Below are 22,901 nucleotides of genomic sequence, written 5' to 3' on the forward strand. Positions count from 1 at the left end.
AAAACCATAGACTTGACTTGAGAATTAGAATCAATAAACTCATCGAGGATGACAAACTCTACAATATGAATGTTTGAAAGACTTCAGACGTCTTCAAACACATTCATTGCCTTACTAGTAGTGTCTTCAAGTTAAGTAACTTTGACATGATCAATAATCTCATATTCTTTGTCCTAGTTGGTTGATAGAGCAGGCTTCAAAATGATTTTTTCCCTTATAATGGAATACATATATGTTTGCATGTCCTTGAGTCACACCCAAACCATCCAACCAAGGAGCCAAATATTCACTCATTTGAATAGGAACCAAACACCTCTAGCAAACATGTAAAGTTATAAACCCAAGATATCACATAAGGCTCTAGGTGAGGTTCCAGATGAAGCTACATTCAAGTGACTGCATTTATGGAAACCACTAAACATCTTCCATCAATGATGATTTTGCAAACCTTTTCTCCACACTTGAGAAAGGTGTGGAAAAGCTTAAAATTGTGCCCAAGGTATGATAAATGGCATACCTTTGTCCAATAATTTGTCACCAAATTGTTGGACTTATATACACTGCAACTATGCATCACCAAAAGTTATTAACACACCCACAATTCTCAATTTAATCATGCAAAACCATAAACTTAACTCCTAATTTTCAAGAAATATCTTCAGTTTCACTTTAGATCTTGAGTATCTTGCTGAAATGAAACAAAATCACTTACAAAACTCTTAAATTGCAACAATAAAACCTGATTTTTGATGCTGGCAATGACAATTTCTAGGGTTTCATGCCAAATAATTGTGCTTGCTTACAATATATTGTGTCTGCAATCAAAATATCAAGATGTAGATCAAATTATCATGGAGAAACTCAAAATATCGTGGCTGCAGGCAATTTCTCGCGAAACTGGCAGTTAGAGGGACTCCGGAAACTTCTCTCACGAGCATCATCAGCGCATGAGGCGCGTGAGTCACCATCGGCAATTTTCCAGCAATGAGTTTTGGGCTTATGGTAGATCAAGGGATGGGGAGTATAGTGGTGTTGGTGTTGTGATAAGAAAAGCACAAGAACCTAGGGTTTTCGAAATGCCAATAGCTGGAGATGTTTTGGCCGGCATGTGGGGTGTCCTCTGGTGGTCAAACGGCGATGAAATTATAGGAGAAGAAGCGTTGAGGTGTTCTGTCTTTGATGGTGTGTGTGGTGTAGCATGATCGTTGCTGAAAAGTGTGTTTGAACAAATGGGGATACGGATGGAATTTCAGAAAAAGTTCAGAAACTGCCTTTCAGTGTTTTTTTTTAATACTGAAATTTGAGGGCAGAGAAGAATCACAGAGAGAATGATGGAAGAGAAACAGAGGGAAGAGAAGCCACAGCAGCAGCAGAGGGATATAAAATTTGCAGAACAATGGGAAAAGAACGGAATAAGAAGGAAGAAGAAGAAAAGAGAAGCATGATAGGAAAATGGGGGACAGAAATGGTAAGATAGAGATCAATATTGGGCTCTGATACCAAACGATGCAGGGGCAGTATCAAGGTTCTGCAGCCATGGAGAAATTAGAAGAGAGGAAGGAAGGGGAAGAGAGGAGAGGAGATAGTAAAGGGGAAACGTTCAATTCCATTCAAAATTCATCAACAACTGCCTACAACATGGCTTTCACACACTACTTATAAGAAAGCCTATTTACATGAAATTACACATAAACCCCTAAAACTACATTACATTACAAACATACCCCTACTTTACACAAATATTACAAACATATACACATAATCCTATTCTAACTAATACTAAACATGCATAATAAACACACATAATGATGCAGGGGCAGCATCAAGGTTCTGCAGCCATGGGAGAATTAGAAGAGAAAAAGGAAAGGGAAGGAAGGAGAGAGGAGACACCAGGGGGGAACTCTCGTTCAATTCACATTCATCAGTAACTGCCAACATGGCTTCACACACTCTTTATAAGAAAGCCACTTCACATGAAATTATGCATATCCCGAAAACTACATTACATTACAAACATACCCCTACAAACAAATATTACAAACAACCCCTAAATACACATAATCCTATTTTAATTAATACTAAACACACATGATAAACTACTAACTTAACCCGAAAATTCCTTAACCCTACTCTTCTTAATTATTCTCTAGCAAGGATTTACCCAAGGCCTTGCTTCTTGTCCTACATCACTGTGTGTGCATATTTTGACTTTGGTTTATTTTGGACTTGGTTATGTATCCATGGGTTGTGTATGTTTTGGTAAACACCTCTGAATTTTGCTAGCTTTTTGGATCGTTGTTCTTGGATATTATGATTGTGAACTTGATGATTATGATGGAAATTTTGTGTTTGTGACATAAGGATGATTGTGATTTGTGCTAAAAATGGCAATTATGAAATTTGATGGATGGATGTTTTATGGAAATAATTTTAGAACTTTATTGTGGACTAAGATTGGGAGCAATGCTGAAATGATAAGTATATGTTGATTACTGAATACTGGTTAAGAATGAAATATACTTGAAAACTCTATAATGAAGATATTGATATGGACTTGTGTTTGGGAAATGGATTAATATTTCGTGCAAATCCATTCATGATTGTTTATGGATATGACTGTGGACTGGTTTGTGTGTACGGAAATATAATCGGATGCAAAGCTGAAATGAAGATGTTTTGATATAGACATGTGTGCACAGTTTGATGAATGTAAATTGATTATTGAGATTTTTTTTAAAGCTAAAACTCTGACAAAATTTCTACAAGTTGTACATGCATTTGTTTAGGAGGAGCATTCTCACTTGAAAACCATGTCCTTGAACCTTTTGATCATGTTAATTTGAGCATTCTCATACCATTATCATTGAAATTTTTCATTTTGAGAACTTGCTTGAACATTTACAATATCTCAATATTGTGAAGGATGTTGTGCTTATTTTTTAGCATAATAAATATCTTGCGGAAAAGCATACTGTGTTGGTAATATTAAATTTATTGAGGAAAATGAATATCTTGCAAAAAATTAAGCATTTTGAGCAGGTGATTTTGAATATCTTTATGGATGAACCTTGAGCATAATGAATATGTGTGTGTGTGTGTGTGTGTGTGTGTGTGTGTGTTTGTGTGTGTGTGTGTGTGTGAACATCATATATCTAGTGAAAGATACTTGTCTGAGCATAATTGTGAAAAATGTTAATGTGAATGTGCACCAAAATTTGAACAGTTTTGACCATGGAAAAAATGGACACTAGTAAAAATATTGGTCTTTGTTAAATATTTTAAAGAACTCTGGTTTTTTGAACTTGTTTTGAGATTTTATACTTGAGATTTATCTTTACAAAACTCAAACCCCCACCCTTTGTTTTTTATATTGACAAAGGGAGAGCTATATTTCAAAGCATGACAAGTTTTCTAAATTGAAAATATTTCTTGAACATATTTATGACCATGCAACAACTGGAGTGTGCAAAATTTTTTGAACTTATTTTGAATACTGGAGCTTATTGGCAAAATTCTATTGAGGATATATTTAACCTTTCCTAAATAAATTTTCCAATAAAAAGGGGGAGCAATTTGAAAAATCCTTACAATCGATATCTTCAACCCTCATTTTTCGGTTTTGATGATGTCGAAGGGCAAGAAATATGAAAAATAGGAACTTGTATGTGTGAGCAAATTGAAAGATACGCATTACTTGTATGTATGCGTGTGCAAATTGAAAGATATACATTACTTGATTGAGCTTCATTTACTTTACAATTTTATTCCAATTTAAAAAAAAAAAATTGTCATCATAAAAAAAAGCGAGATTGTTAGCCCCATGGTTTCATTAACTTGGTTTTGAAGATAACAAACTAATTTGGACTAATGGCTTTGTTTGTAAAGTTGTGATTATACAAGTTAAGCCATTACGTGTTACGATTTGAGAGAAGATTTGAAGACTTCATTTCTTATTTATTTTTTTGTGTTAGATTATCACTTTTACCTAAATGTATATTAGGTTGTGGGCCTACAATGTATATCAAGTTTTAACACTCCCCCACACGTGCAGCCCAACAACACGTGGAGAGATAAACACATGATAGATAACACCCATTAGGCCATTACAGGGACTACAATAAATTTTTTAAACACTGCACAATAAACGCGGCCTACAAGACTCGAACTCAAGACCTCCTAGTAACCAGCTTTGATAACATGTTAAATTACCACTTTAACTAAAAGCTTAAGCTATTGGGTTGTGGGCCAACTATATATATCAAGCTTTAACAATTCGTATAATTTTCTCTCGAGTGTAATGTGTTTTAAGTTGCATATCACTTACAATATTCAGGTCATGGCAAACTGAAAAATATTGCAACAAAAGGAGACCGTTTCAAGCTACTGTCAAGGGCGGTCGACCAAACTAAGGAGTAGGCTTGGAGCAATTTACCAGCCCAAGTTGGCGGTCGACCAGTTTAGCTTTTCAAGGACTCCAATGGTTAGTTTTGCAGTCTAGCGAAAGTGCTCAATGGATCGGCCTATAAGACAGGTCAACCAGTATGAGTTAAAAATAGATTCTAACTAGTAGAAAACAGCTAGTTTTACTTCAAACTCTATGCATATGCCCATCTAAGCCAATGGAGCATTAGCCAAGCTATCTATCTTGAATTATAAAAAGCTCAATCACTCTTCTCTCTCTCAAACTCCATTTGTGCTTAAACTAACTTACTCTTGAGAGAGATCTTGAAAAACCTTGTGCCATAACTTCGATTATTCTTTTAGAGTTTTAAGTCCCTTAGTGTCACGACCTGAATATTCTAAGAGATATACAACTTAAAGCACATGACACTTAAGAGAAAATTATACAAATAAATAAATAAATAAGAAATGAAGTCATTAAATCTTCTCTCAAACCGTACAAATAATGGCTTAACATGTATAATCACAACTTTAAAAGTAAATTCATTAGTCCAAATTAGTTTGTTATCATCAAAACCACCTCAAGGCTAACAACCCCCTCCAGCTCCTCTTTCTCACATCTTCTACCACCTCATTGGCCACCAATATAGCATTAAAGATTTGTCTATCTTTAATGAAGACATATCAAGTCATGGTCATCCTATCCCCCCCAAAATCTCTCTCAACCTCTTATGTAAAACTTTAGATAGAATCTTGTAAGGCTTAGAGACCAAGCTAACCATCCAATCCAAGGCATTTTCCCTACAAATTCAAACACTATATTTTAGCTTCTTCAACTTTAAAAAGGTCCCCCCCCCCCCCCCCCAGCCCACAAATCCTTCACACACTCCCTAAATGAAGGGTGCACCAGCCACATGTTCTCATATCTAAACAGGGTGAAAACCTCACTGCATCTGGTTGGAATCTAAGAGCACGATCTGAGACAGGCCTCAGAAGGGTCCCTTACCTTACATAGGGAAAGATGTCTTCCCACAAGTTGGAGAAATGGAACCTATCAATATGTGACAAAGCATGTTTGTCTCCCCGGATGCTATCCAAGTGAAATGGCTAGTTTGCCAAAAAGAATATCCCTGAGCCCACATTCCTATATAAAGAAATCAAACCTCCTCGTACCATCCCTAGAATTGCGTATAAGTGCATAAAATTGTTAACTCTTCGAAAAAAGCGTCTCACAAAGAGGAAGATTTGGACCATAAGTAGATGTAAATCACCACTCCTCGAAACCTCCAATATTGAGCAAAATCAATAGAGAAAAACTCCCCACTAGACAATCCCTCATCAATTGGATAGCCAACTTTCAGTAACAAGAACCAGCAACATGCTTTACCCACAATCCAACATTCATAGAGCCACAGTCTAGGCATCACAACTGCTAATGTGGGTTGGATAGATTTCTCTCCTTAGCTATCCTGAGTGCTGCTTCCCAAAAATTTTTTCTAGCCTAGCACCCCAACTACATTAGGTATGCAATCCTCTGTATGTCTCCCTTGACTAATGCTCTTTCCATCAATATGGGATATTTGAGAATAGGAACCATTGCATCTCCTTCGACAAACAATGTCCTCATTTGTGAACATTATGGAGAAGAGCCATCTCTTGGTTTTCTTTATAAACCTCCAAGTACTCCCTTTTCCTTCAAACACAAACAGTTTTCTAAATAACGCTCTCAGTATTCTTGCTATCTCAATTGTCGTTCAATACAATACCAACTGCAAGAGTTCAGGTTTGAAGAGGGTTAGGGTGAGGAAAGCAGTTTTTTTTGTGTAATAGGGCAAAAAATATACAATTAAAGGTTTTGATGTGAAGATCTATGGTGAAAGGTTTAGGGATCAGTGTTGTAGTAAACATGATCACAAGGACGGTGGAAGTGGGAAAGGGGTTCTCATGGAGAGTTTCGGAAAAGGGGTTCTCATCATTGTTCCAAACAACTTTAATGATTCCCCAGGCAAAACAATACTTGCTTTAAGAAGAGAGAAGAACACTTAATAACCTTTAAAAGTGAACAAAATAGAAGTCAAATAGATTTTTTTTTAACTAGGAGTGTAGATCGTGTATCATGCAAGGATTGTAAAGTTATTCCAGGTGAAAGTCTAACCACACAACATAGAGTCTTAGTGTTAGATATATGCATTAAAAAATGGAAGAAAAAGGATAAAATAACCAGTGTAGGAGAACTAGATGGTGGAACCTAAAAGGAGAAAATATAATAAAATTTAAAGATAAAATGATCAAAGATGGGGATTGGACCTTAGAGGATGGGATAGATTCAAATACTTTTTGGAATAGATTAGCTAGCTCTATTAAAAAGATAGCAAAAGAGAATTTAGGCGAATCAAGGGGAAGATTCTCAAATAGCAAAGAAAGTTGGTGGTGGGATAAGGATGTACAAAAAATCATAAAGACAAAGAAATTGGTATAAAACGTGGCAAAAATGTAGAAACAGCGATAACTTTGAAAAATATAAGCAGGCAAGAAAAGATGCAAAAAGGGCCGTTAGTGAAGCTAAATATAGATCATTTAATAGTTTGTATGATAGATTAGGTACAAAAGAAGGGGAAAGAGATATATTTAAACTTGCTAAAGCTAGAGAAAGGAAGAACAAGGACTTGGGAAATGTAAAATGTATGAAAAGGTGAGGATGATATTGTCTTGGTTAAGGATGAAGATATTAAAGAAAGATGGCGAAGTTACTTTAGTAAGTTGCTTAACGAAAACCAAATAGAAGGCTTAAATTTAGAATTGTCAAATGAGGAAAAGACTAAAAATATAAGATTTATTCGAAAAATTAGAGTTAACAAAGTTAAGTTTGCACTAAAAAAGATGAAAAATGGGAAAGCTATGGGACCAGATAACATCCCAATTGAAGTTTGGAAATGCTTGGGTGATAACAGAATTATATGGTTAACTAATTTATTTAATACAATTGTAAAAACTAAGAAAATGCCAGATGAATGGAGGAAAAGCACTTTAATAACTATATACAAAAATAAAGGAGATATTCAAAATTGTAATAACTATCGTGGAATTAAACTTATGAGTCATACGATGAAACTATGGAAAAGAGTAGTTGAACAAAGATTAAGGTTAGAAACGAAGATCTCAGAAAATCAATTTGGTTTTATGCCTGGGAGATCTACCACAGAAGCTATTTATCTTTTAAGAAGATTAATGGAAAAGTTTAGGGAAAAGAAGAGGGACTTGGACTTGCATATGATATTTATTGACCTTGAGAAAGCATATGATAAGATACCCAGGGAAGTTCTATGGTGGGTTTTAGAAAAAAAGGGTGTATGTTGTAGGTATACCGATGTCATTAAGGATATGTACGAAGGAGTAATGACTAGTGTAAAGACTATAGATGGAGAAACTAGAGAATTTCCAATTACCATAGGTATACATCAAGGATCTGCTTTGAGTCCTTATCTTTTTGCTTTAGTGATGGACCAATTGACTAGGAGTATTCAAAAGGAGGTTCCATGGTGTATGTTGTTTGCAAATGATATTGTATTAATTGACGAAACTAGGGATGGAGTAGAGGCTGAGTTAGAATTATGGAGAGAAGCTTTGGAATCTAGAGGCTTTAAGATAAGTAGAAATAAAACAGAATATATGAAATGTAATTTTAGTAATGATAGGAGGAATATTGGAGACAAAGTTAAACTTGATGATGAAGAAATAAATAGCACTTGTAGATTTCGATACCTTGGATCTATTATGCAAGCTGAAGGAGAAATTGAAGATGATGTAATGCATAGAGTTGAAGCAGGTTAGGTAAAATGGAGAAGTTCTTCAAGTGTTCTATTTGATCGTAGAATATCCTTAAAATTGAAAGGGAAGTTTTATAGGACAGCTATAAGACCAGCTATGCTATATGGATCAGAATGTTGGGCGACGAAGAAACATAATATCCAAAAAGTAAAAGTTGCCAAGATGAGGATGCTTAGATGGATGAGTGATATAACATTAAAAGATAAATTAAGGAATGAACATATTCGTGATAAGTTAGGTGTAACTCCTATAGAAGATAAGATAAGGGAAGGACGACTCAGATGGTATGGACACTTGCAACGTAGGCCTTATAGTGCACCTGTGAGGAAGAGTGACTTAGTTACTGTAGGGGGCAGTAGAAGAGGTAGGGGTAGACCTAAAATAACTTGGGAGAAGATAGTGAGTAAGGATTTAATGTCTTTGAATCTATCAAAAGAAATTGTCCATGATCGCATAAATTGACGGAAAAGGATTCATATAGCCGACCCCACTTAGTGGGACTAAGGCTTGGTTTTGTTGTTTTGTTGTATGAAGCTAATGGTTGGCTTTTCATCACCATCAACTAATTTAAGAACTTTCACTAAAGGTTCTTGCACTTTAATTATATCAGAGGCCTTTTGCCAAAACTCTTTGCCTAAGATAATTTTCTTCAAATCATATGCTGGACCTGATTTTGCCATCCCAAACCTTGAGTTTTTCCAAGCATCAGATGTAAACATTTCCCTTAATGCTTGTTTATGCATGACAATAGTCTCCAAAGCAATGAAGTTTGTGACAAATCAAGTGATGGCAGGCCAAAGTAACTCTCTATTATTTGTGAATTTCTTCATGAAATTCACTGTCCATGTGTGGTTGTAAATAAATGAGGTTATTGTTCTTGCATCTTCTAAGACCTTCTTCACGTTACTTTTCTTACCAATATCTTCAAGAATAAGGTCTATCCAATGAGCTACACATGCTGTCCAATAGAGATTGGGTCTCTTCTACATTAATAATTTTCCTCCTGCCTTCATTGCAGCTTCATTATAGTCACTACTTGGATAACATTCTCCTCTCCAATTTCTTCAACCACCTCGTCCATTAATCTGAAATGAAATTATAAATTCAATAATTACTACTATTTAATTAAAAATATGCAAATCCATAATACTATTTGCATATACAATTAAAATTAGAAAATTACCTGAAATAATATTCAGTGGTTCTGCTTGGCACATCAGAGGCATCAACTAATTTATGAAACACGGTACCTCTATCGCAATAAACTAAAAAGTTTATAATGTGTTTTCTAATTGGTCCTAACCAACCATCACACATAAGGGTTACACCTCTCTCTTTCCAAATTCCAGCAAAAGAAGCTATATAATTTTTCATTTCTTGATACTCTAACTCCAAATAAATTTCAGATATCTCATAGGGTGATGGACCCTTCACCCCCTTTCCAACCTCTGCAGCAATATCAAACATAGGCTGCATAAATGGAGAGTCAGTTACATTCACTGGAATCCAATTATAAATTAGGAATTTTCCAACTACTTTTCCTAATTTACTTCTTAAACCTTTCAGTAACTTAGTGTTGATTTTTGATTGTTTCGCACTTTTGCTTCTTTCCAAAATAAGATCCATTGCCTTTAGTCTAGCTTCAGGGGCATCAGGATTGATCCATTGTCGTCCACTACCTCCAGCTTCTCGACCACTAAAAGATCGAGCTCCTGCTCTATTGAAACCACTAGTAGCACCACTACCAAAGCCACCTCCCCCTTCATAAATATTACCCCCTCCAGTTGTTCTTACTCGAAATCTTTGTCTCTCTTCCCATTGTTGCTGTGATCGTATGCTTTCTTGTCGAGCAAATCTCATACTTTCTTCTTCCAAGTCTTCTTCATCGCTCAAATTCTCAAAATCTCCTCTAATTTGGGCTTCTGCTTCTTCTTACCTTTTTTGTTTATCTCTTTTCTTCTCAACATACTGTTGTAGATGTTTCATCATTTGTTCTCTTACTTGTGTGGTCACATTTGAGCATCCAGCTACTTGACCCTTTTTATGTGCCAAGTGTTATTTCAAGTGCGTGATGCCCCCTTTAATAATTTTCCCACATAACTTACACATAATAACATGTCTATTACCGTCCACCGCAATACCAAAATGCCATCCAATATCCTCACTAGGTAAGTTCTCATTTCCTCTATCACATGACATATTGATAGACTTAATTTAATGATCTCTACACAAAACATAGAGAAAATACAAAGTTAAAACCTTTCTAAAAAAAATGACAGGAATAATATAATTAGTAATTTAGTAAATATTAATAATAAGTACTAAATAGTCCTTCTAATTTTAAATGCTTATTACGTAAAAATAAAATATAATATTTGATTAAAAATAATACGTAATGTTTATTATTTTTATATCTAAATAAACAAAATTATAAAATATTAGATATTTTATTACAAAAAAATATATTCCTTTATCTTTAAAAAGATATTTTCATTATTTTTTATAACTTGATTTTATTTTCATTTATAACTATAAGAAATTAACATTGTAATTTTAAAGGTGAAAAAGACTTTTGCTCTACTTTCATATGCATCACAGCATCACTAATAGAGATCCATACAGTACAAATTGACTATTTAACTTTTTAAGCATTTTCTCAATATATGGATTAAAATAAAATTTTTCAACAAATTCCAGTAATAATTAGTAAAAATCAGAATTATTAATGTATTAACTATTAGGTTAAAAAAATTTTTATTAAGTAATCAATTTTTACTTTATTTGATAACTAAAGACAAAAAATAGATCATGTAAAGATTTATTTTACCTAATTTTACATTATGTCAAAATGATGTTTTAAAACTTAAAAAATATTAATAAACAGGAAATATGTGATGGAACTAGATTTTCATAATTACCTTTTAAAATATATAAGACGATTAAAATATTTATAAATTAAGAAAATTTTAATTTACATAATTATTATTGTTTTCTAATTTTTTACTCTATTAAATTACTCTTTTTTTTAATTCAATTTAACAAACATAATTTACAACAAAATATAATTGAAAAAAAAAAAAACATAATGAGAAGTTTAAGACTTAAGTGTTGTGGGTGTTGAGTGTTGACTGAATTTTTAAAGCTTATCTCATACGCTGAGATGAGCAGAGAGTCTGAGTGAGACCGAGAGAGGGGAGGGGACTCGAAGGAGCCTCAAAGCCTTGAAGGAGTGAAGCACGAACGGCCGATGAGCGATGACTCCAAGCTCCGAAGCCAAAATCGAAGGGCTGGCTGGTGGCGAATGCGACAACTGGCGGAGGAAGTTGCCAAAGGGCTATCGGCGACTCGCAGAGGCGGCGGAGCTGCTGCAAACCTGTCACCGGTGACTCGCCAAGCTGCTGCAACTACAAGTCTACAATTCCTGAGTCCTGGAAAGCTACGAAGATGAGTAGATCTTCTCACTCTCAGGCTTCGAAGAAGTGAAGCCTTCTTATTGCTTCGGCCAACAAAATTTCCAAGTAAGTTTTTTACTTTTCAGTTTGCTCTTTGAATGTTAGATTTAGATGGTTAGATTGAATGACAGATGGGTGGTTGGGAGGGGGGGAAAGCAGCGCTGCAGCAGAAAGCATTTAGGGATTCAGATTTCTGCAAGCCGTCGGCTATGTAACGGACCGTTACGAAGTGTAACGTTGGGGTCACGGCCGTTACAGAGACGTAACGGCCATTACGGCTGTGAATTTTTTCCAAACCGCATTATCAGCCCATATTGGTTTCGAAGCCTTCGATTTCCGTTACGTATCGGTCGTTACGCTACGTAACGGCCATTATTTAAAACCATGTAACTTACACATGTTTCAAAAATAAAGAAAATATTAAGAAATACAAATAAAATATTGCAAAAAAAATAAAAATAAAATACTAACTTGAATTCATTAAGTAAATCATGCAAAGAGATATCTATAACATTACAAAGTTCAAATTATTTCAAGATCTAAGATGCAACTCTTTATTATTTAGACACAAAAGGCATGCCTCTTGTACAAATGTGTGAGCCTCTGTGTGTAACACAATGGCCTTTGCAAGATTTGGTATTTTAGATTGACCCTTGAAGCATTTTAGGCATGCCTTTTGTCTCGAGGCAAGCCTTGATTAAGCCTTCTAAAACATTAGCGCATTGTGTTCTTGAAGATACCAATAACTCAACGAGAAAGCAAAGCCCACAAGTATGATCCTATAAATAGCGTTACAACATCCATATGTGGGGGGGGGGCGGGGGGGGCGAATCAAAAAAAGCACCAACTTGTCTAGTAAATCTCATAGAAACCAATGCTACAAGGAAAAAAGAATAAGTAATTAAATAAATAGACAGCCAACTAAACAACAATGTAATGGTTCAATATTACAATAATATGGAACAATGTTTTGCAGGAAAATCCAAAACTGTTTATTCGTAAGGTTGGAAACTCACAAGGATCCCTTCTAGATCTTTAGAAGAATAAGCCTGGACAAGCTTCCCTCTCTCCCTCTTCTTATATCTAATCATTGAGTTGCAAACAAATTAATAATATTAATAATAAATCAAAATTTTAAATAAATTATATAAATAGACTGTTAGTGAAACAATCTTTATTAGATATTTTAAAAAAATAAATACAACTATTTAAGCAAATTGTACGGACCTCCCTTGAGGTCGAGTAGGCTTGACAATTGGATCTTGAATATCCTTGGATTCTTTGGTCTCTAACCCTACATGGTTATCGTCCTTTTTAACTGCTATTAAATTACAAAGATAACACTCATTGCTTGATAACACTGTATTAACTGCAATATCAAACATAATTCATTAATCGTACCTTTTTCACTGTTTTCCACTGCTTGCTGCCAATTACCCAATAAATAAAAACATAGCAAAACAAAACAAGAACAACAAAATTCAGGCAAAATACTAACAATGTCAAATGTATGATAAGCTATTTAGATTCCACCAACATTGAATTTACCACTTTCAATCTTTTGAGGAGATTGTCAAATTGTGTAGTATCAAATGCCCAATTGTTTGGTTGTTCCGTACCAATACCTAATGAATTTTTTAAAAGCAGAAGAAAAATAAATAAATTCATTAATCATACCAAACATAATATTTGAACAGTTGAAATTCATTATTCCATTTGGCCACTGAGAGAACAGAGGATAAGAATGGAAACGGGAGTGGAGGAAACTGCCTTTCTTTTCCTCCCAATTTTTGGTGGAGTGAACGAAAAAATGGAAGGAAAGAAAATTATCACACTCTTTTTCCATCCATTTTCTTCCCACCTTTGGAGGGATGCATTTTCAGAAGGAAAGGAAAAATCCTTTTCTCTACCACAGTTATCAGATTCTCAGATTACCGTACCAATGGAAAGAAATTTGACTTTCCACTCACTTTTCCTTCCTCTTCTTTCCCTCCTACCAAACAAAGCTAGATTCTAAATTATTTGATTTCCAGAAAAAAAAAATCAAAAATTGACATCAAAACTGGGCTGCATACCATGACTAGGGGTAATGTTTGTTTTGTTGGACCTCAATGAATTTGAGTTTCTTTTTCTTAAGCCGTGTTCACCCGGCAACCAAACGTATAATGAATTATTATTATCATACAAAAAAAGAGCACAGAGAAGAGGCAAAAAAAACAAAAAACAAAAAACAAAACAAACCTAGAGTGTCCTGTTTGTTTTTCACTCGAACGTGTCCTTTAATTCCTTGGTTATCCTTCCCAAGCCCTTCGCCTTCTTCCCACCCCTAAACAACGTCTCCACACCATCAAACATCAAAGACGAAAAAAATATTACAGAAATCAATCACTAAACAAATTAAAGTAACAATAATTTTCTGTCAAGAACTCTTCTCCGAACAAACATGTGCGCGCGCGCGCGCGCGCGTGTGAGAGAGAGAGAGAGAGAGAGACCATTTGCTTCATCAGGCGGAAAGCAGCGGACTGTCTGGCGACGCCGACATAGCAGAGAGGAGCTTCAGGGGCGGCCATGGCTGCTGCTTTGTTCAGGAGCCCTCTCTTCCTGATCGAGGAGGAAGAGAGAGAGAGCGGGGGAGTTCAGGAAGTCGAGGCAGGAGACCTAAAGAGAAAGTGAGCAAGACTACGCTGCTACTCGGGTGCAGAGGCCTATTGATCAGACGGCTATCTGCGGCTCAGGGAATAGCGATACACCAAGTTTTTACATTGACGTCGTTTTAGTTGAATATCAAAGTGTCGTCGTTTTAAGTTATGCCATCATTTTAATTCTTATTTTTAGGATACAAACAAGAAAAAAAAACTTATGTAATATGTATGAGCAAAATCCAACCAAAATCAGGCTAAAAACTATATAATTAGAAAAAAGTTAGTGAAAAATATTTGTAAGATTAAATTAATTTTCAAAATCAAAATTTAGTGCATAAATGATATTTAAAAGCTCTTTGCACCCATATGTGAAGGATTAGAGGACACTTTTATGAATATGAAAAAAATAATACAAATGCTATAGGGAAAAAAGAAAGATTAGATAAGTTACGAGAAAACAATTATTGTTTAAGAGATGATTACAAATTATGAGTTTTTTAGTTTATAATTAATAAAGATAAGTAGACTTATAAAAGGATACATAGTCTAATGTAAAACATTCTCACATTTTCAACATAAAAATATGGTTTAACTTGCAAATATGCTCAAACTCAATCCCCATAACATCGATTACTTACCTAAGTTAATTCACAAAATATCACCACAAATAAGTTACGACCTATTAATAGTAATAACTCTTATTTGAGTAAGTAATCAACTCTTTCATTATCATTATCTTATGCATTGTAGCGTCAAAGAGTGTTTTGCAAGCTTGCCTTAGGTCACTTGAACTGCTAATATTTTTCTAACATCAACACTAAAGGCAATGCCACCTTGATAAGCCTCAAACCAAAATAGTATATCAACAAATTTGAATTTTCAGGTCATACAATATTTAAATAAAAAAAATATGAATGAACCTTAATCCATCTGGTTTCTAAAACACTACCTGACTACCATCAAAATGTATTGACATCAAAATATTTGTTTAAGGCAAATCTTATGTTATTGGCTAAAAGTTTGTATATTCTCAAGAATAAGACAGAAATAACACATAAACGTATGATTTTTTTGTGCAACATGTTCAATTAAGAAAAGGAAAAGCAATATAACTTACAAAAGGAAAATACAAAATAATCTATTAACATCTTAATCACGCTTAATACACAGTTATTTTTTCTTCCTACTAGCTAAGCTTTGAAAGCCAATTTAGTTAGAAGTGAAATTACTTATTTGATATTTGTTTATTGAAAAAGTTGTTCATTAAATAAAACAAAGTCATATTTAAGGATTTTCAATGAAAAGTTAACCACTGAAAAATGAGAAAAATAATAATTTAAATGTAATTTTTCTTTTCGATTAGTGTTTGTACTCCTCAATTATTTATTTAATACATTTACCAAAACAGTTATATAATAATAAGGGAAATGAATAGGAGTGACGAAACGGGTCGACAAGTTAGGCAGATCGGGTTTTTAATAGGAATGTCTAAAGTAAGTTAAGTTTGATTTGATTTGTCTTTATAAAGGGATGAATAAAACAACCTAAAAAATTAACGGGTTATAAATGGATATGTATTAATAAATACATCATCAACTTAATTTATATTTATTCTTTAATATTTCAATATATGAGGGTTAAATTTTTCTTTGAAGAAAAAAAATTAGCAAAAACCGTTTTACAAAAAGGCACATGTAGTAGTGACACCACCAAGAGGAGATACACTTTTCATTTGCCAATCACTATAAAATATATTAAAACTCAATCAAACAAATTTGTGTAATAATAATTAAGTGGTCATAGTTTGAGCAAAACATGAAACATGGTTTAAAAAGATGGATCAACACTTTGAGCATTTAACTATCATATAATCAAATTTTTATTTTAAAACTAAATAACTAACTCGATGGTATTCGGTTTAAACTCATCTATCTTTATGTTAGCGAATTGAGTTTGAGTTGACCCCAATATAAATAGACTATTACTCTTCCTTACACTCAATGCAGTTAAAATGGGTGAATCACAGGTTAAAACATGACCAGTTTTGTGACACATGTTAGTTTAGTTTAATATTATTATTTTATTTATTATTTTGGAAAAGGGCATGTAGCTTGGATTGGGTTATGTATCCATATTTAATTAGGTCGTTCATTCATGTATTTCATAAATGCATAAGGTTATTTATATGAATGTACCTTGAATCTAGGTTTGTATCTATTTAGTATATGCACATCTTATTTATTAAGTACATGGAAAATGAAAGGTCATTTTATGCCTATAAATAGACCCTTGAGGCATTAGCACAATATACCAATATTTTTTCTTCATTCTCATCATATCATCATTATTTTGAGTTTAGAGAGTTTAACAAGGGAAAAAATGTATTTTTTGTGAAGTTTCGGACTTTTCCGTTTATGCAGAATTAGAGAGGGTCATATGATTCGAATCGAGCTGTTGTATCTTGGGGTGGACAAGTCTTAAGGAGTTCTACTGCACCGGTTCGTGGGCTAAGCCAAACAACCGTAGAGGGCTTGAATCTCCTTAAAGAAAGTGAGATATTCGTGTATCAGCTTATTTGTGAATCATTGTTATATTTGTATTTTATTTTATTAGATTTTCTAACAATTTTAAGGAGATTCAATATATGGAGCCTACAGTTGAGAAACCGAGTGAAAATGTTGGAAATCTCAACAAGCCTTTTCGGTTTAAAGGAGCCCACTTTAAGAGATAGAAAGGCAAGGTCTTCTTTTACCTTAGTTTCCTCAAAGTTGCTTATGTTCTCACCGAAAAGGATTCAAAAAAAACTGATACCAAAAAAAATGAATGAAAATGAGTTGGTCGATCACCATGAAAAATTGGAACAATACGAAAAAGATGAATATAAATGTCGGTACTACATTTTAAATTGTTTAGCCGATCATTTTTATGATTATTATGATATTACTTACTCCTACACAAAGAAAATCTAGAAGGCTTTATAGAATAAGAATAATACTGAAGAGGCAGGAGCGAAAAAATATGTAGCTAGCCTATTTTTTCGCTATTAGATGATGGACAAAAAATTAGTTATGGAACAAGCACATGACTTTCAAATGATAATGGCAAAGGTTACATTGGAAGGAATCAATATTGGAGATAATCTCATTGTGGTTGTAATTGTTGACAAGTTACCCCTATCTTGGAAAGAGTTCCAGAAGAGCATGAACCATAAATAGAAAGATATGTCTCTTGAAATCTTTATCACTCGAATTCGCGTAGAGGAGGAGGCAAGAGGGCAAGATGCAATTACGCAAGAAAGTGGTAATACCAATAATGGTAATATCATAAAGGTAAATTTAATTGCTTCTGAATATAATACTTTGCCTAAAGGTCTTTTACCTAAAAACCCTCAATTAAAGTCTAAGAGGAAAAATATGAAAAATAATAATAGACCTCACAAAATGAATAGGGACAACCCTAATCAAAAGAGTTTGAACCAAGGACCCTCTTACAAGTAAAACAAAAATGTTTGTTCTGTTTGTAGAAAAAGTGGACACATTGCTTGAATTTGCGAATTTCGAAAACAAGGACATATTCCTCAATCTAATATAGTTGAGGAACCATTTGTGGCGATGCTTACTAATATAAATATGGTCCACAGTATTGAGGGGTGGTGACTCAGGTGCTAATAGACATGCCTGTTCTGATAAATTTTGGTTCAAGGTGTACACTCCTTTTAAAGAATCCAAAACTATTATACTTGGTTTTTCATGTTGACTTTTAGAGTTTGATCCCTATATTGATGATGACAGAGCACAGGTGTCTTATGTGTGCATTTAGTATGTGAATAGGTGACTCACTCGAAAATGGGCAGCTCAGAAGTTATCCCAAGTATAGAAGTTTTGTCATATAATATTCAGCCCAAAGGCTAGATCGTCTCTTCAGGGAATGCGGTTTAATCTCAAATTTTATGTTTTTCCAATCGAAAATAAAAAGTTACTGAACTCAGTTCAGACTCAAGGTTTTCAGGATTGGTTGATATTTTTTTTTTGACAAATTAAACGAACACACAAATTAAACCCTAATCTTAAAATGCACTGAATTAAATAGAAAGAACGGAAACCCTACGTCTAATCAGGCAGACATTGAAACATACATTAACTTTCGGAATAGAAACTAAAGATGGTAACTTTAACACGTAATTAAAACACGCAATAATGAAACTCACTCAAACACAAACGCGAGCGATAAAAACTGAACCTTTAAATAAATCAACAACTTGAACCAAAATCAAAATTTAAAGGCAACCAAGAACTCGAACAAAAAAAATAAATAAATCTTTAACGACTTGAACAATAACTAGACACGATAAAAATATGAACTTCAATAAGACTTAACACTAAACTAAATCGAGCTTTGACAAAAATTAAATTTTAAAAAGGACAACTAATTTAATTTCTAAAAACAAAAACAATTTTTTTTTTCTTTTTGTATTTTATTCCTTTTTTTTTAGAATCAAACCGGGCTTTACTAAATTAATTAAATAATTTGAAACATTAATTAAATCTAAGGCAGAATTTAACTAAGAAGAAATAAATAAACAATTAAACTTCAATAATAATAAAACACCCTAAATAATATTCAAAATCTAAAATTTCCAATAAAAATTTAACAACATTCAACTAATAATTAACAATGATAAAAGAAAGAGAAAAGATGAGAGAGAGAGAGAGAGAGAGAGAGAGAGAGAGAGTCGTGGGTGGTTATGCAGCAGCCTGGAGCAGTAGTTATCTGGTAGGAGTCTCGGGTGGTTGGTGTTGCAACTTCTACAACAGGTTGGTAGCGGCCGGAGCTGTATAGTGGCCGGATTGCTAGTTGTGGCTGTTGCTGAGGTTGGCCGAAAGTAGAGGTGGCTGGAAGGGTGGAGTTCTTCGGCTGTGGGTGTAGAAGGAGGTCTGGAGCAATGCTTCGATGGCTGGCTGGAGTAGCTTGAGAAAACAGCAAGGGAAGGGCTTGCTGGCAACAGCTTCTCGGGTCTATGACAGCAAGGGGGTTGTGTTGCTTATGCGTGGCTGCAGATGATAGATTAGCTCACAGCAGCTTCTAGCTGGGAGTCTAGTGTCTGAAGGAAAGCTCATGGCAACAGGAGAGGAGAGAGAGCCAAGGGAGGGAAGGAGGGAGAGTAAGAGAGGGAGAGAGTTGAGAGAGAAGGGTTGAGTGTTGCAGGAAAGCTTCTAGCAAAGGTAGCAGGAGCTTGGATCGGGGTGGCTGAAAGAAAGAAAATAGGAAGGAGAAAGGCGGGAGAGAGGAGGGAGAAAGAGAGAGAGCAGAGAAGAGAGAGGGAGAGAAGGGAAGAAGGGGTGTCGAGAGAGTTAGGGAGAGAGAGAGCCCCGGGGGCTGTGTGTAAAGAGGGAGAGAAAGACAGGATTTATAGGAGAGGGGGGAGCCTTCAACCTACCCAGCGAGAAACCCAGAGTGAGAGGCCCCAACCTAACCCAACTACATGGATGGGTCACATCAAGCTCTTTTTTTATTTTTTTATTATTTTTTTTCCTTTCTTTCTTTTTTTTATTTCTTGGCAAACAGTGGTTTTGACCCTTCTGGAGCCTGTTTCTCTCAAAGTTCAAAACATGAAAGTTGTAGATAATTTTCTTGTATTTCTTTATAATTTTGAATCATCTTAATCGAAACTCGGACGAAAAAATTATGTGCGAATTACGAATTGATGCCGGTTTTATCTCCCCGATAATTTTCCTGCGATAAAAAAAAATGCCGAAAATTCATACATTGCTCAATAAAATCCAAGGATTATAAATAGGATACCTTGTTAAAATATTGAGAGTAATTAGGCATTTAATTAAAAATATAAGCCCTAATTCTCAAATTAAAACGCATAATTACGCAGTTTAAGCACGTAATTACACCCCCCAACTAACGCTTTACTAGTCTCTAACAAATAACGTGAATGAATTTCAGGGGCAATATCCACAAATACTAACTCTTGTGAACATGAAATTAATGCACATGCTACACAATCATACCGTTTCACATACAATAATATAACTGAATTTCACACAAGTTTGTTCATATTCAGCGCACACAACTCCGAAGCACGTCACTCATGCAAGTTTCATCATTATATAGCATTTAAGAACAATATACTCACATAAAGTTAACCAGTGACATAATTCAGAGTTAATGCGATCATATAAGTTTGAGTATAATCAGGTAAAATCTCGAGGTGTGTATGATGTGTGTAACTCATTACACCTAGGACACCGGTGGATACCTACAGAACGGTCGTTTTGACTCAGTCTAATTGGTATACCCTCAAGAATACTCAAAATGAATGGGTTCACTCATCATATGTGAGGAGGAGTGTCGCAACCAAACATCCCACATATTGAAAGGAAACGCTAACTATATGGAGTGGACTAGTCTGAGAAGGATCTAGCCTATCTATGAGGTGTCGGGTTTTTCACCCTATCATCTTCTCACCTACTCACCATGTCCAACTGAGACCACCCTAAATCAACTTATTCACAAACTTGGTGTGAATACATTTGAGGCATTAACCGGTTAAAGAATCTTCATATGTGGAGAACATATGTTGTGTCCTTGACCTTTTTGTGGTATTTCTGTGGAGTAGGCATTAGCACTTCATTTCACGTGCATTTCTATTTCTTATTCTTTCTTATGTTCATTCTTCATTTTTTGTCTTTTCTTGATCAATTAGGACAATCATTACACTTCTTTTGTTGTCTTTATACCATCAATGGGAATTAAGCTCGAACAGTGGTCCATGAACTAAGTCTATTTCAAGGGGTGGCTCAGCCTTCACATCTTGAGTAGGCTACAAGACCTAGGTTTCTATCTCTCCACTAGATGTCACTTCTAGGTTAGCAAATCAAAAACAGAGACTAGTGTACAAAGAATCGTCCAGAAGAAAAGAGAATCAAGTTTCGTGAACTCTGATTTGATGTTAACACTCAAAAGGACGATAAATAACTCAAGGATATTTCACAAGGTGTCATAATCGCCACGGGTGTTCTCTTAGAGCTCACAGGGAACCCGAAGTGCAACGAGTCACGTGAATGTGTCCATTCAGCCTCGTGAGATGTCGTATAAATACAAGAGATTATATAGCCAGATTAACACGAGTGTACTACCAATCAATTTTTCATGGAGTTACAAAGTCATATAAAGAGAAACTACACATAAATGACTCAAATGTGTAATTCTTAGGTTATATGCAAGTATGTGAAGGATATAAGTTAGTGTTCATCATGACATAGTCGTGTAATTCCTCACTACTCTTTTTATTTTTTTTTTATTTTCTTTTTTCAGATTAATATATAAAACCCAACAAGTATACGTGCACAATGTTACATGCAAATGCTCATCCCCCCCCCCCAACTAAAGTGAAACATTGTCCTCCATGTGAAAGCATAGGGGAAATAGAAAAACTATGCACGAGAGAAGTAGGGCGTACTTGGGTGGAGAAGTAATGGAAAAGGAAAAGTGAACTACAAGAAAATGTACCTGAAAATTAACTAAAAATGAAATAAGGTAAAATAAAATGACAAGAAGGGAAAGAAAAAACATCACAGTTGTCTAGCGGAAGCTTTGGAGGAATTTCATCTGGTGGGTGCAGGTCTATAAATTGAACTAGTGGGTCTCCAAATTTGAGCCACCACAATGAATCAGTCTTTATACCTGCACGAAAGTCAGCCTCAAATGAATTAATACTCTTCAAATACCAGATAATACGTGTGCAGATTGACTTTCTTGTTTTAATAAGAAATGGTATTTATTCAGTATATTTTCTAAAAAATTTACTTATTTACGAACTGGTGTTTGAGGAAAAGTTGTTGGAACAATTACCTTTAGTTCTTTAGAAGCATTGACATTAAAAGTTTTACCTGATTCCTTGAAAGTTAAACATTCACCATTCTACTCACCCTCTTTATCGGGTGTACCAATCATCTTACCACTGCAGGGATTTACTTCAACATTGGATTTCTTGACATTTAATCTAGTCGAGAGTGACGGTTCCACGGTTGCCAAGCTCTGAGGATAAGGTGCCACAGGTTGGTATTCCTTATTAGTATCAGCCTCCTCATTAACTGACTATTCCACTTCTAGGCCCGCTTCCTCTGGTTTTTCTTTGAATTCGTCTGTTTCAGTCGTAACTTTCGGTGCTAGGACAACTGGTTGTCTGGTGATGAGCATCTTAGGTTGAGAAACTTCTTTCCCGCTTCTCGAAGTGATGACGACCTCCGTTGTCTCAAGAGAAACATTATGTATTTGTTATTGTTGCTACCGGTATTCTTGAGAATGAGATTGAGGTTCCACGGGAAATTTCTCTTTTTCTAAGATATCCAACTGCGTGCTCATCGCATTAATGGTGTCCCGAAATTTATTATACTTACTTGAATCTACATGAACTGCTGGAGCATATTCGCCATCTGTGTCATGCTATCATTAAGAAATCCTAACGGCGCAAGCCTCTAAGGGATCTATTGTGGCTGATATTGAGGCGGAAGAGTGTCTGGGTAGTATGTTGGCTTATATGTATCTCCACCACTGATTGTGCTTA

General features: G+C 34.8%; 1 protein-coding gene across 8 annotated transcripts in view; it reads right to left on the bottom strand.

The window, feature by feature from the left end:
• The window catches only part of LOC131157979 (G-patch domain-containing protein 1), a 36,710-nt gene extending 22,303 nt beyond the window's left edge, over nucleotides 1–14,407 (bottom strand). For 2 of the 8 annotated variants that reach the window (XM_058112469.1, XM_058112467.1), the window contains exons 1-6: nucleotides 14,174–14,407; nucleotides 13,923–14,007; nucleotides 13,230–13,306; nucleotides 13,083–13,107; nucleotides 12,909–13,002; nucleotides 12,698–12,764 (exon numbers count right to left, since the gene is read on the bottom strand). In XM_058112469.1, the coding sequence (XP_057968452.1) occupies nucleotides 12,698–12,764; nucleotides 12,909–13,002; nucleotides 13,083–13,107; nucleotides 13,230–13,306; nucleotides 13,923–14,007; nucleotides 14,174–14,251 (426 nt within the window). In that variant the 5' untranslated portion in view covers nucleotides 14,252–14,407. The remainder of the gene's footprint in view (nucleotides 1–12,697; nucleotides 12,765–12,908; nucleotides 13,003–13,082; nucleotides 13,108–13,229; nucleotides 13,307–13,922; nucleotides 14,008–14,173) is intronic. The other 6 variants (XM_058112473.1, XM_058112474.1, XM_058112472.1 and 3 more) reach the window with 6 other exon arrangements.
• Between the last annotated feature and the right edge of the window lie 8,494 nt (nucleotides 14,408–22,901).

This window comes from Malania oleifera, chromosome 6 (genome assembly GCF_029873635.1).
Source record: "Malania oleifera isolate guangnan ecotype guangnan chromosome 6, ASM2987363v1, whole genome shotgun sequence".
NCBI classification, from domain to species: domain Eukaryota; kingdom Viridiplantae; phylum Streptophyta; class Magnoliopsida; order Santalales; family Ximeniaceae; genus Malania; species Malania oleifera.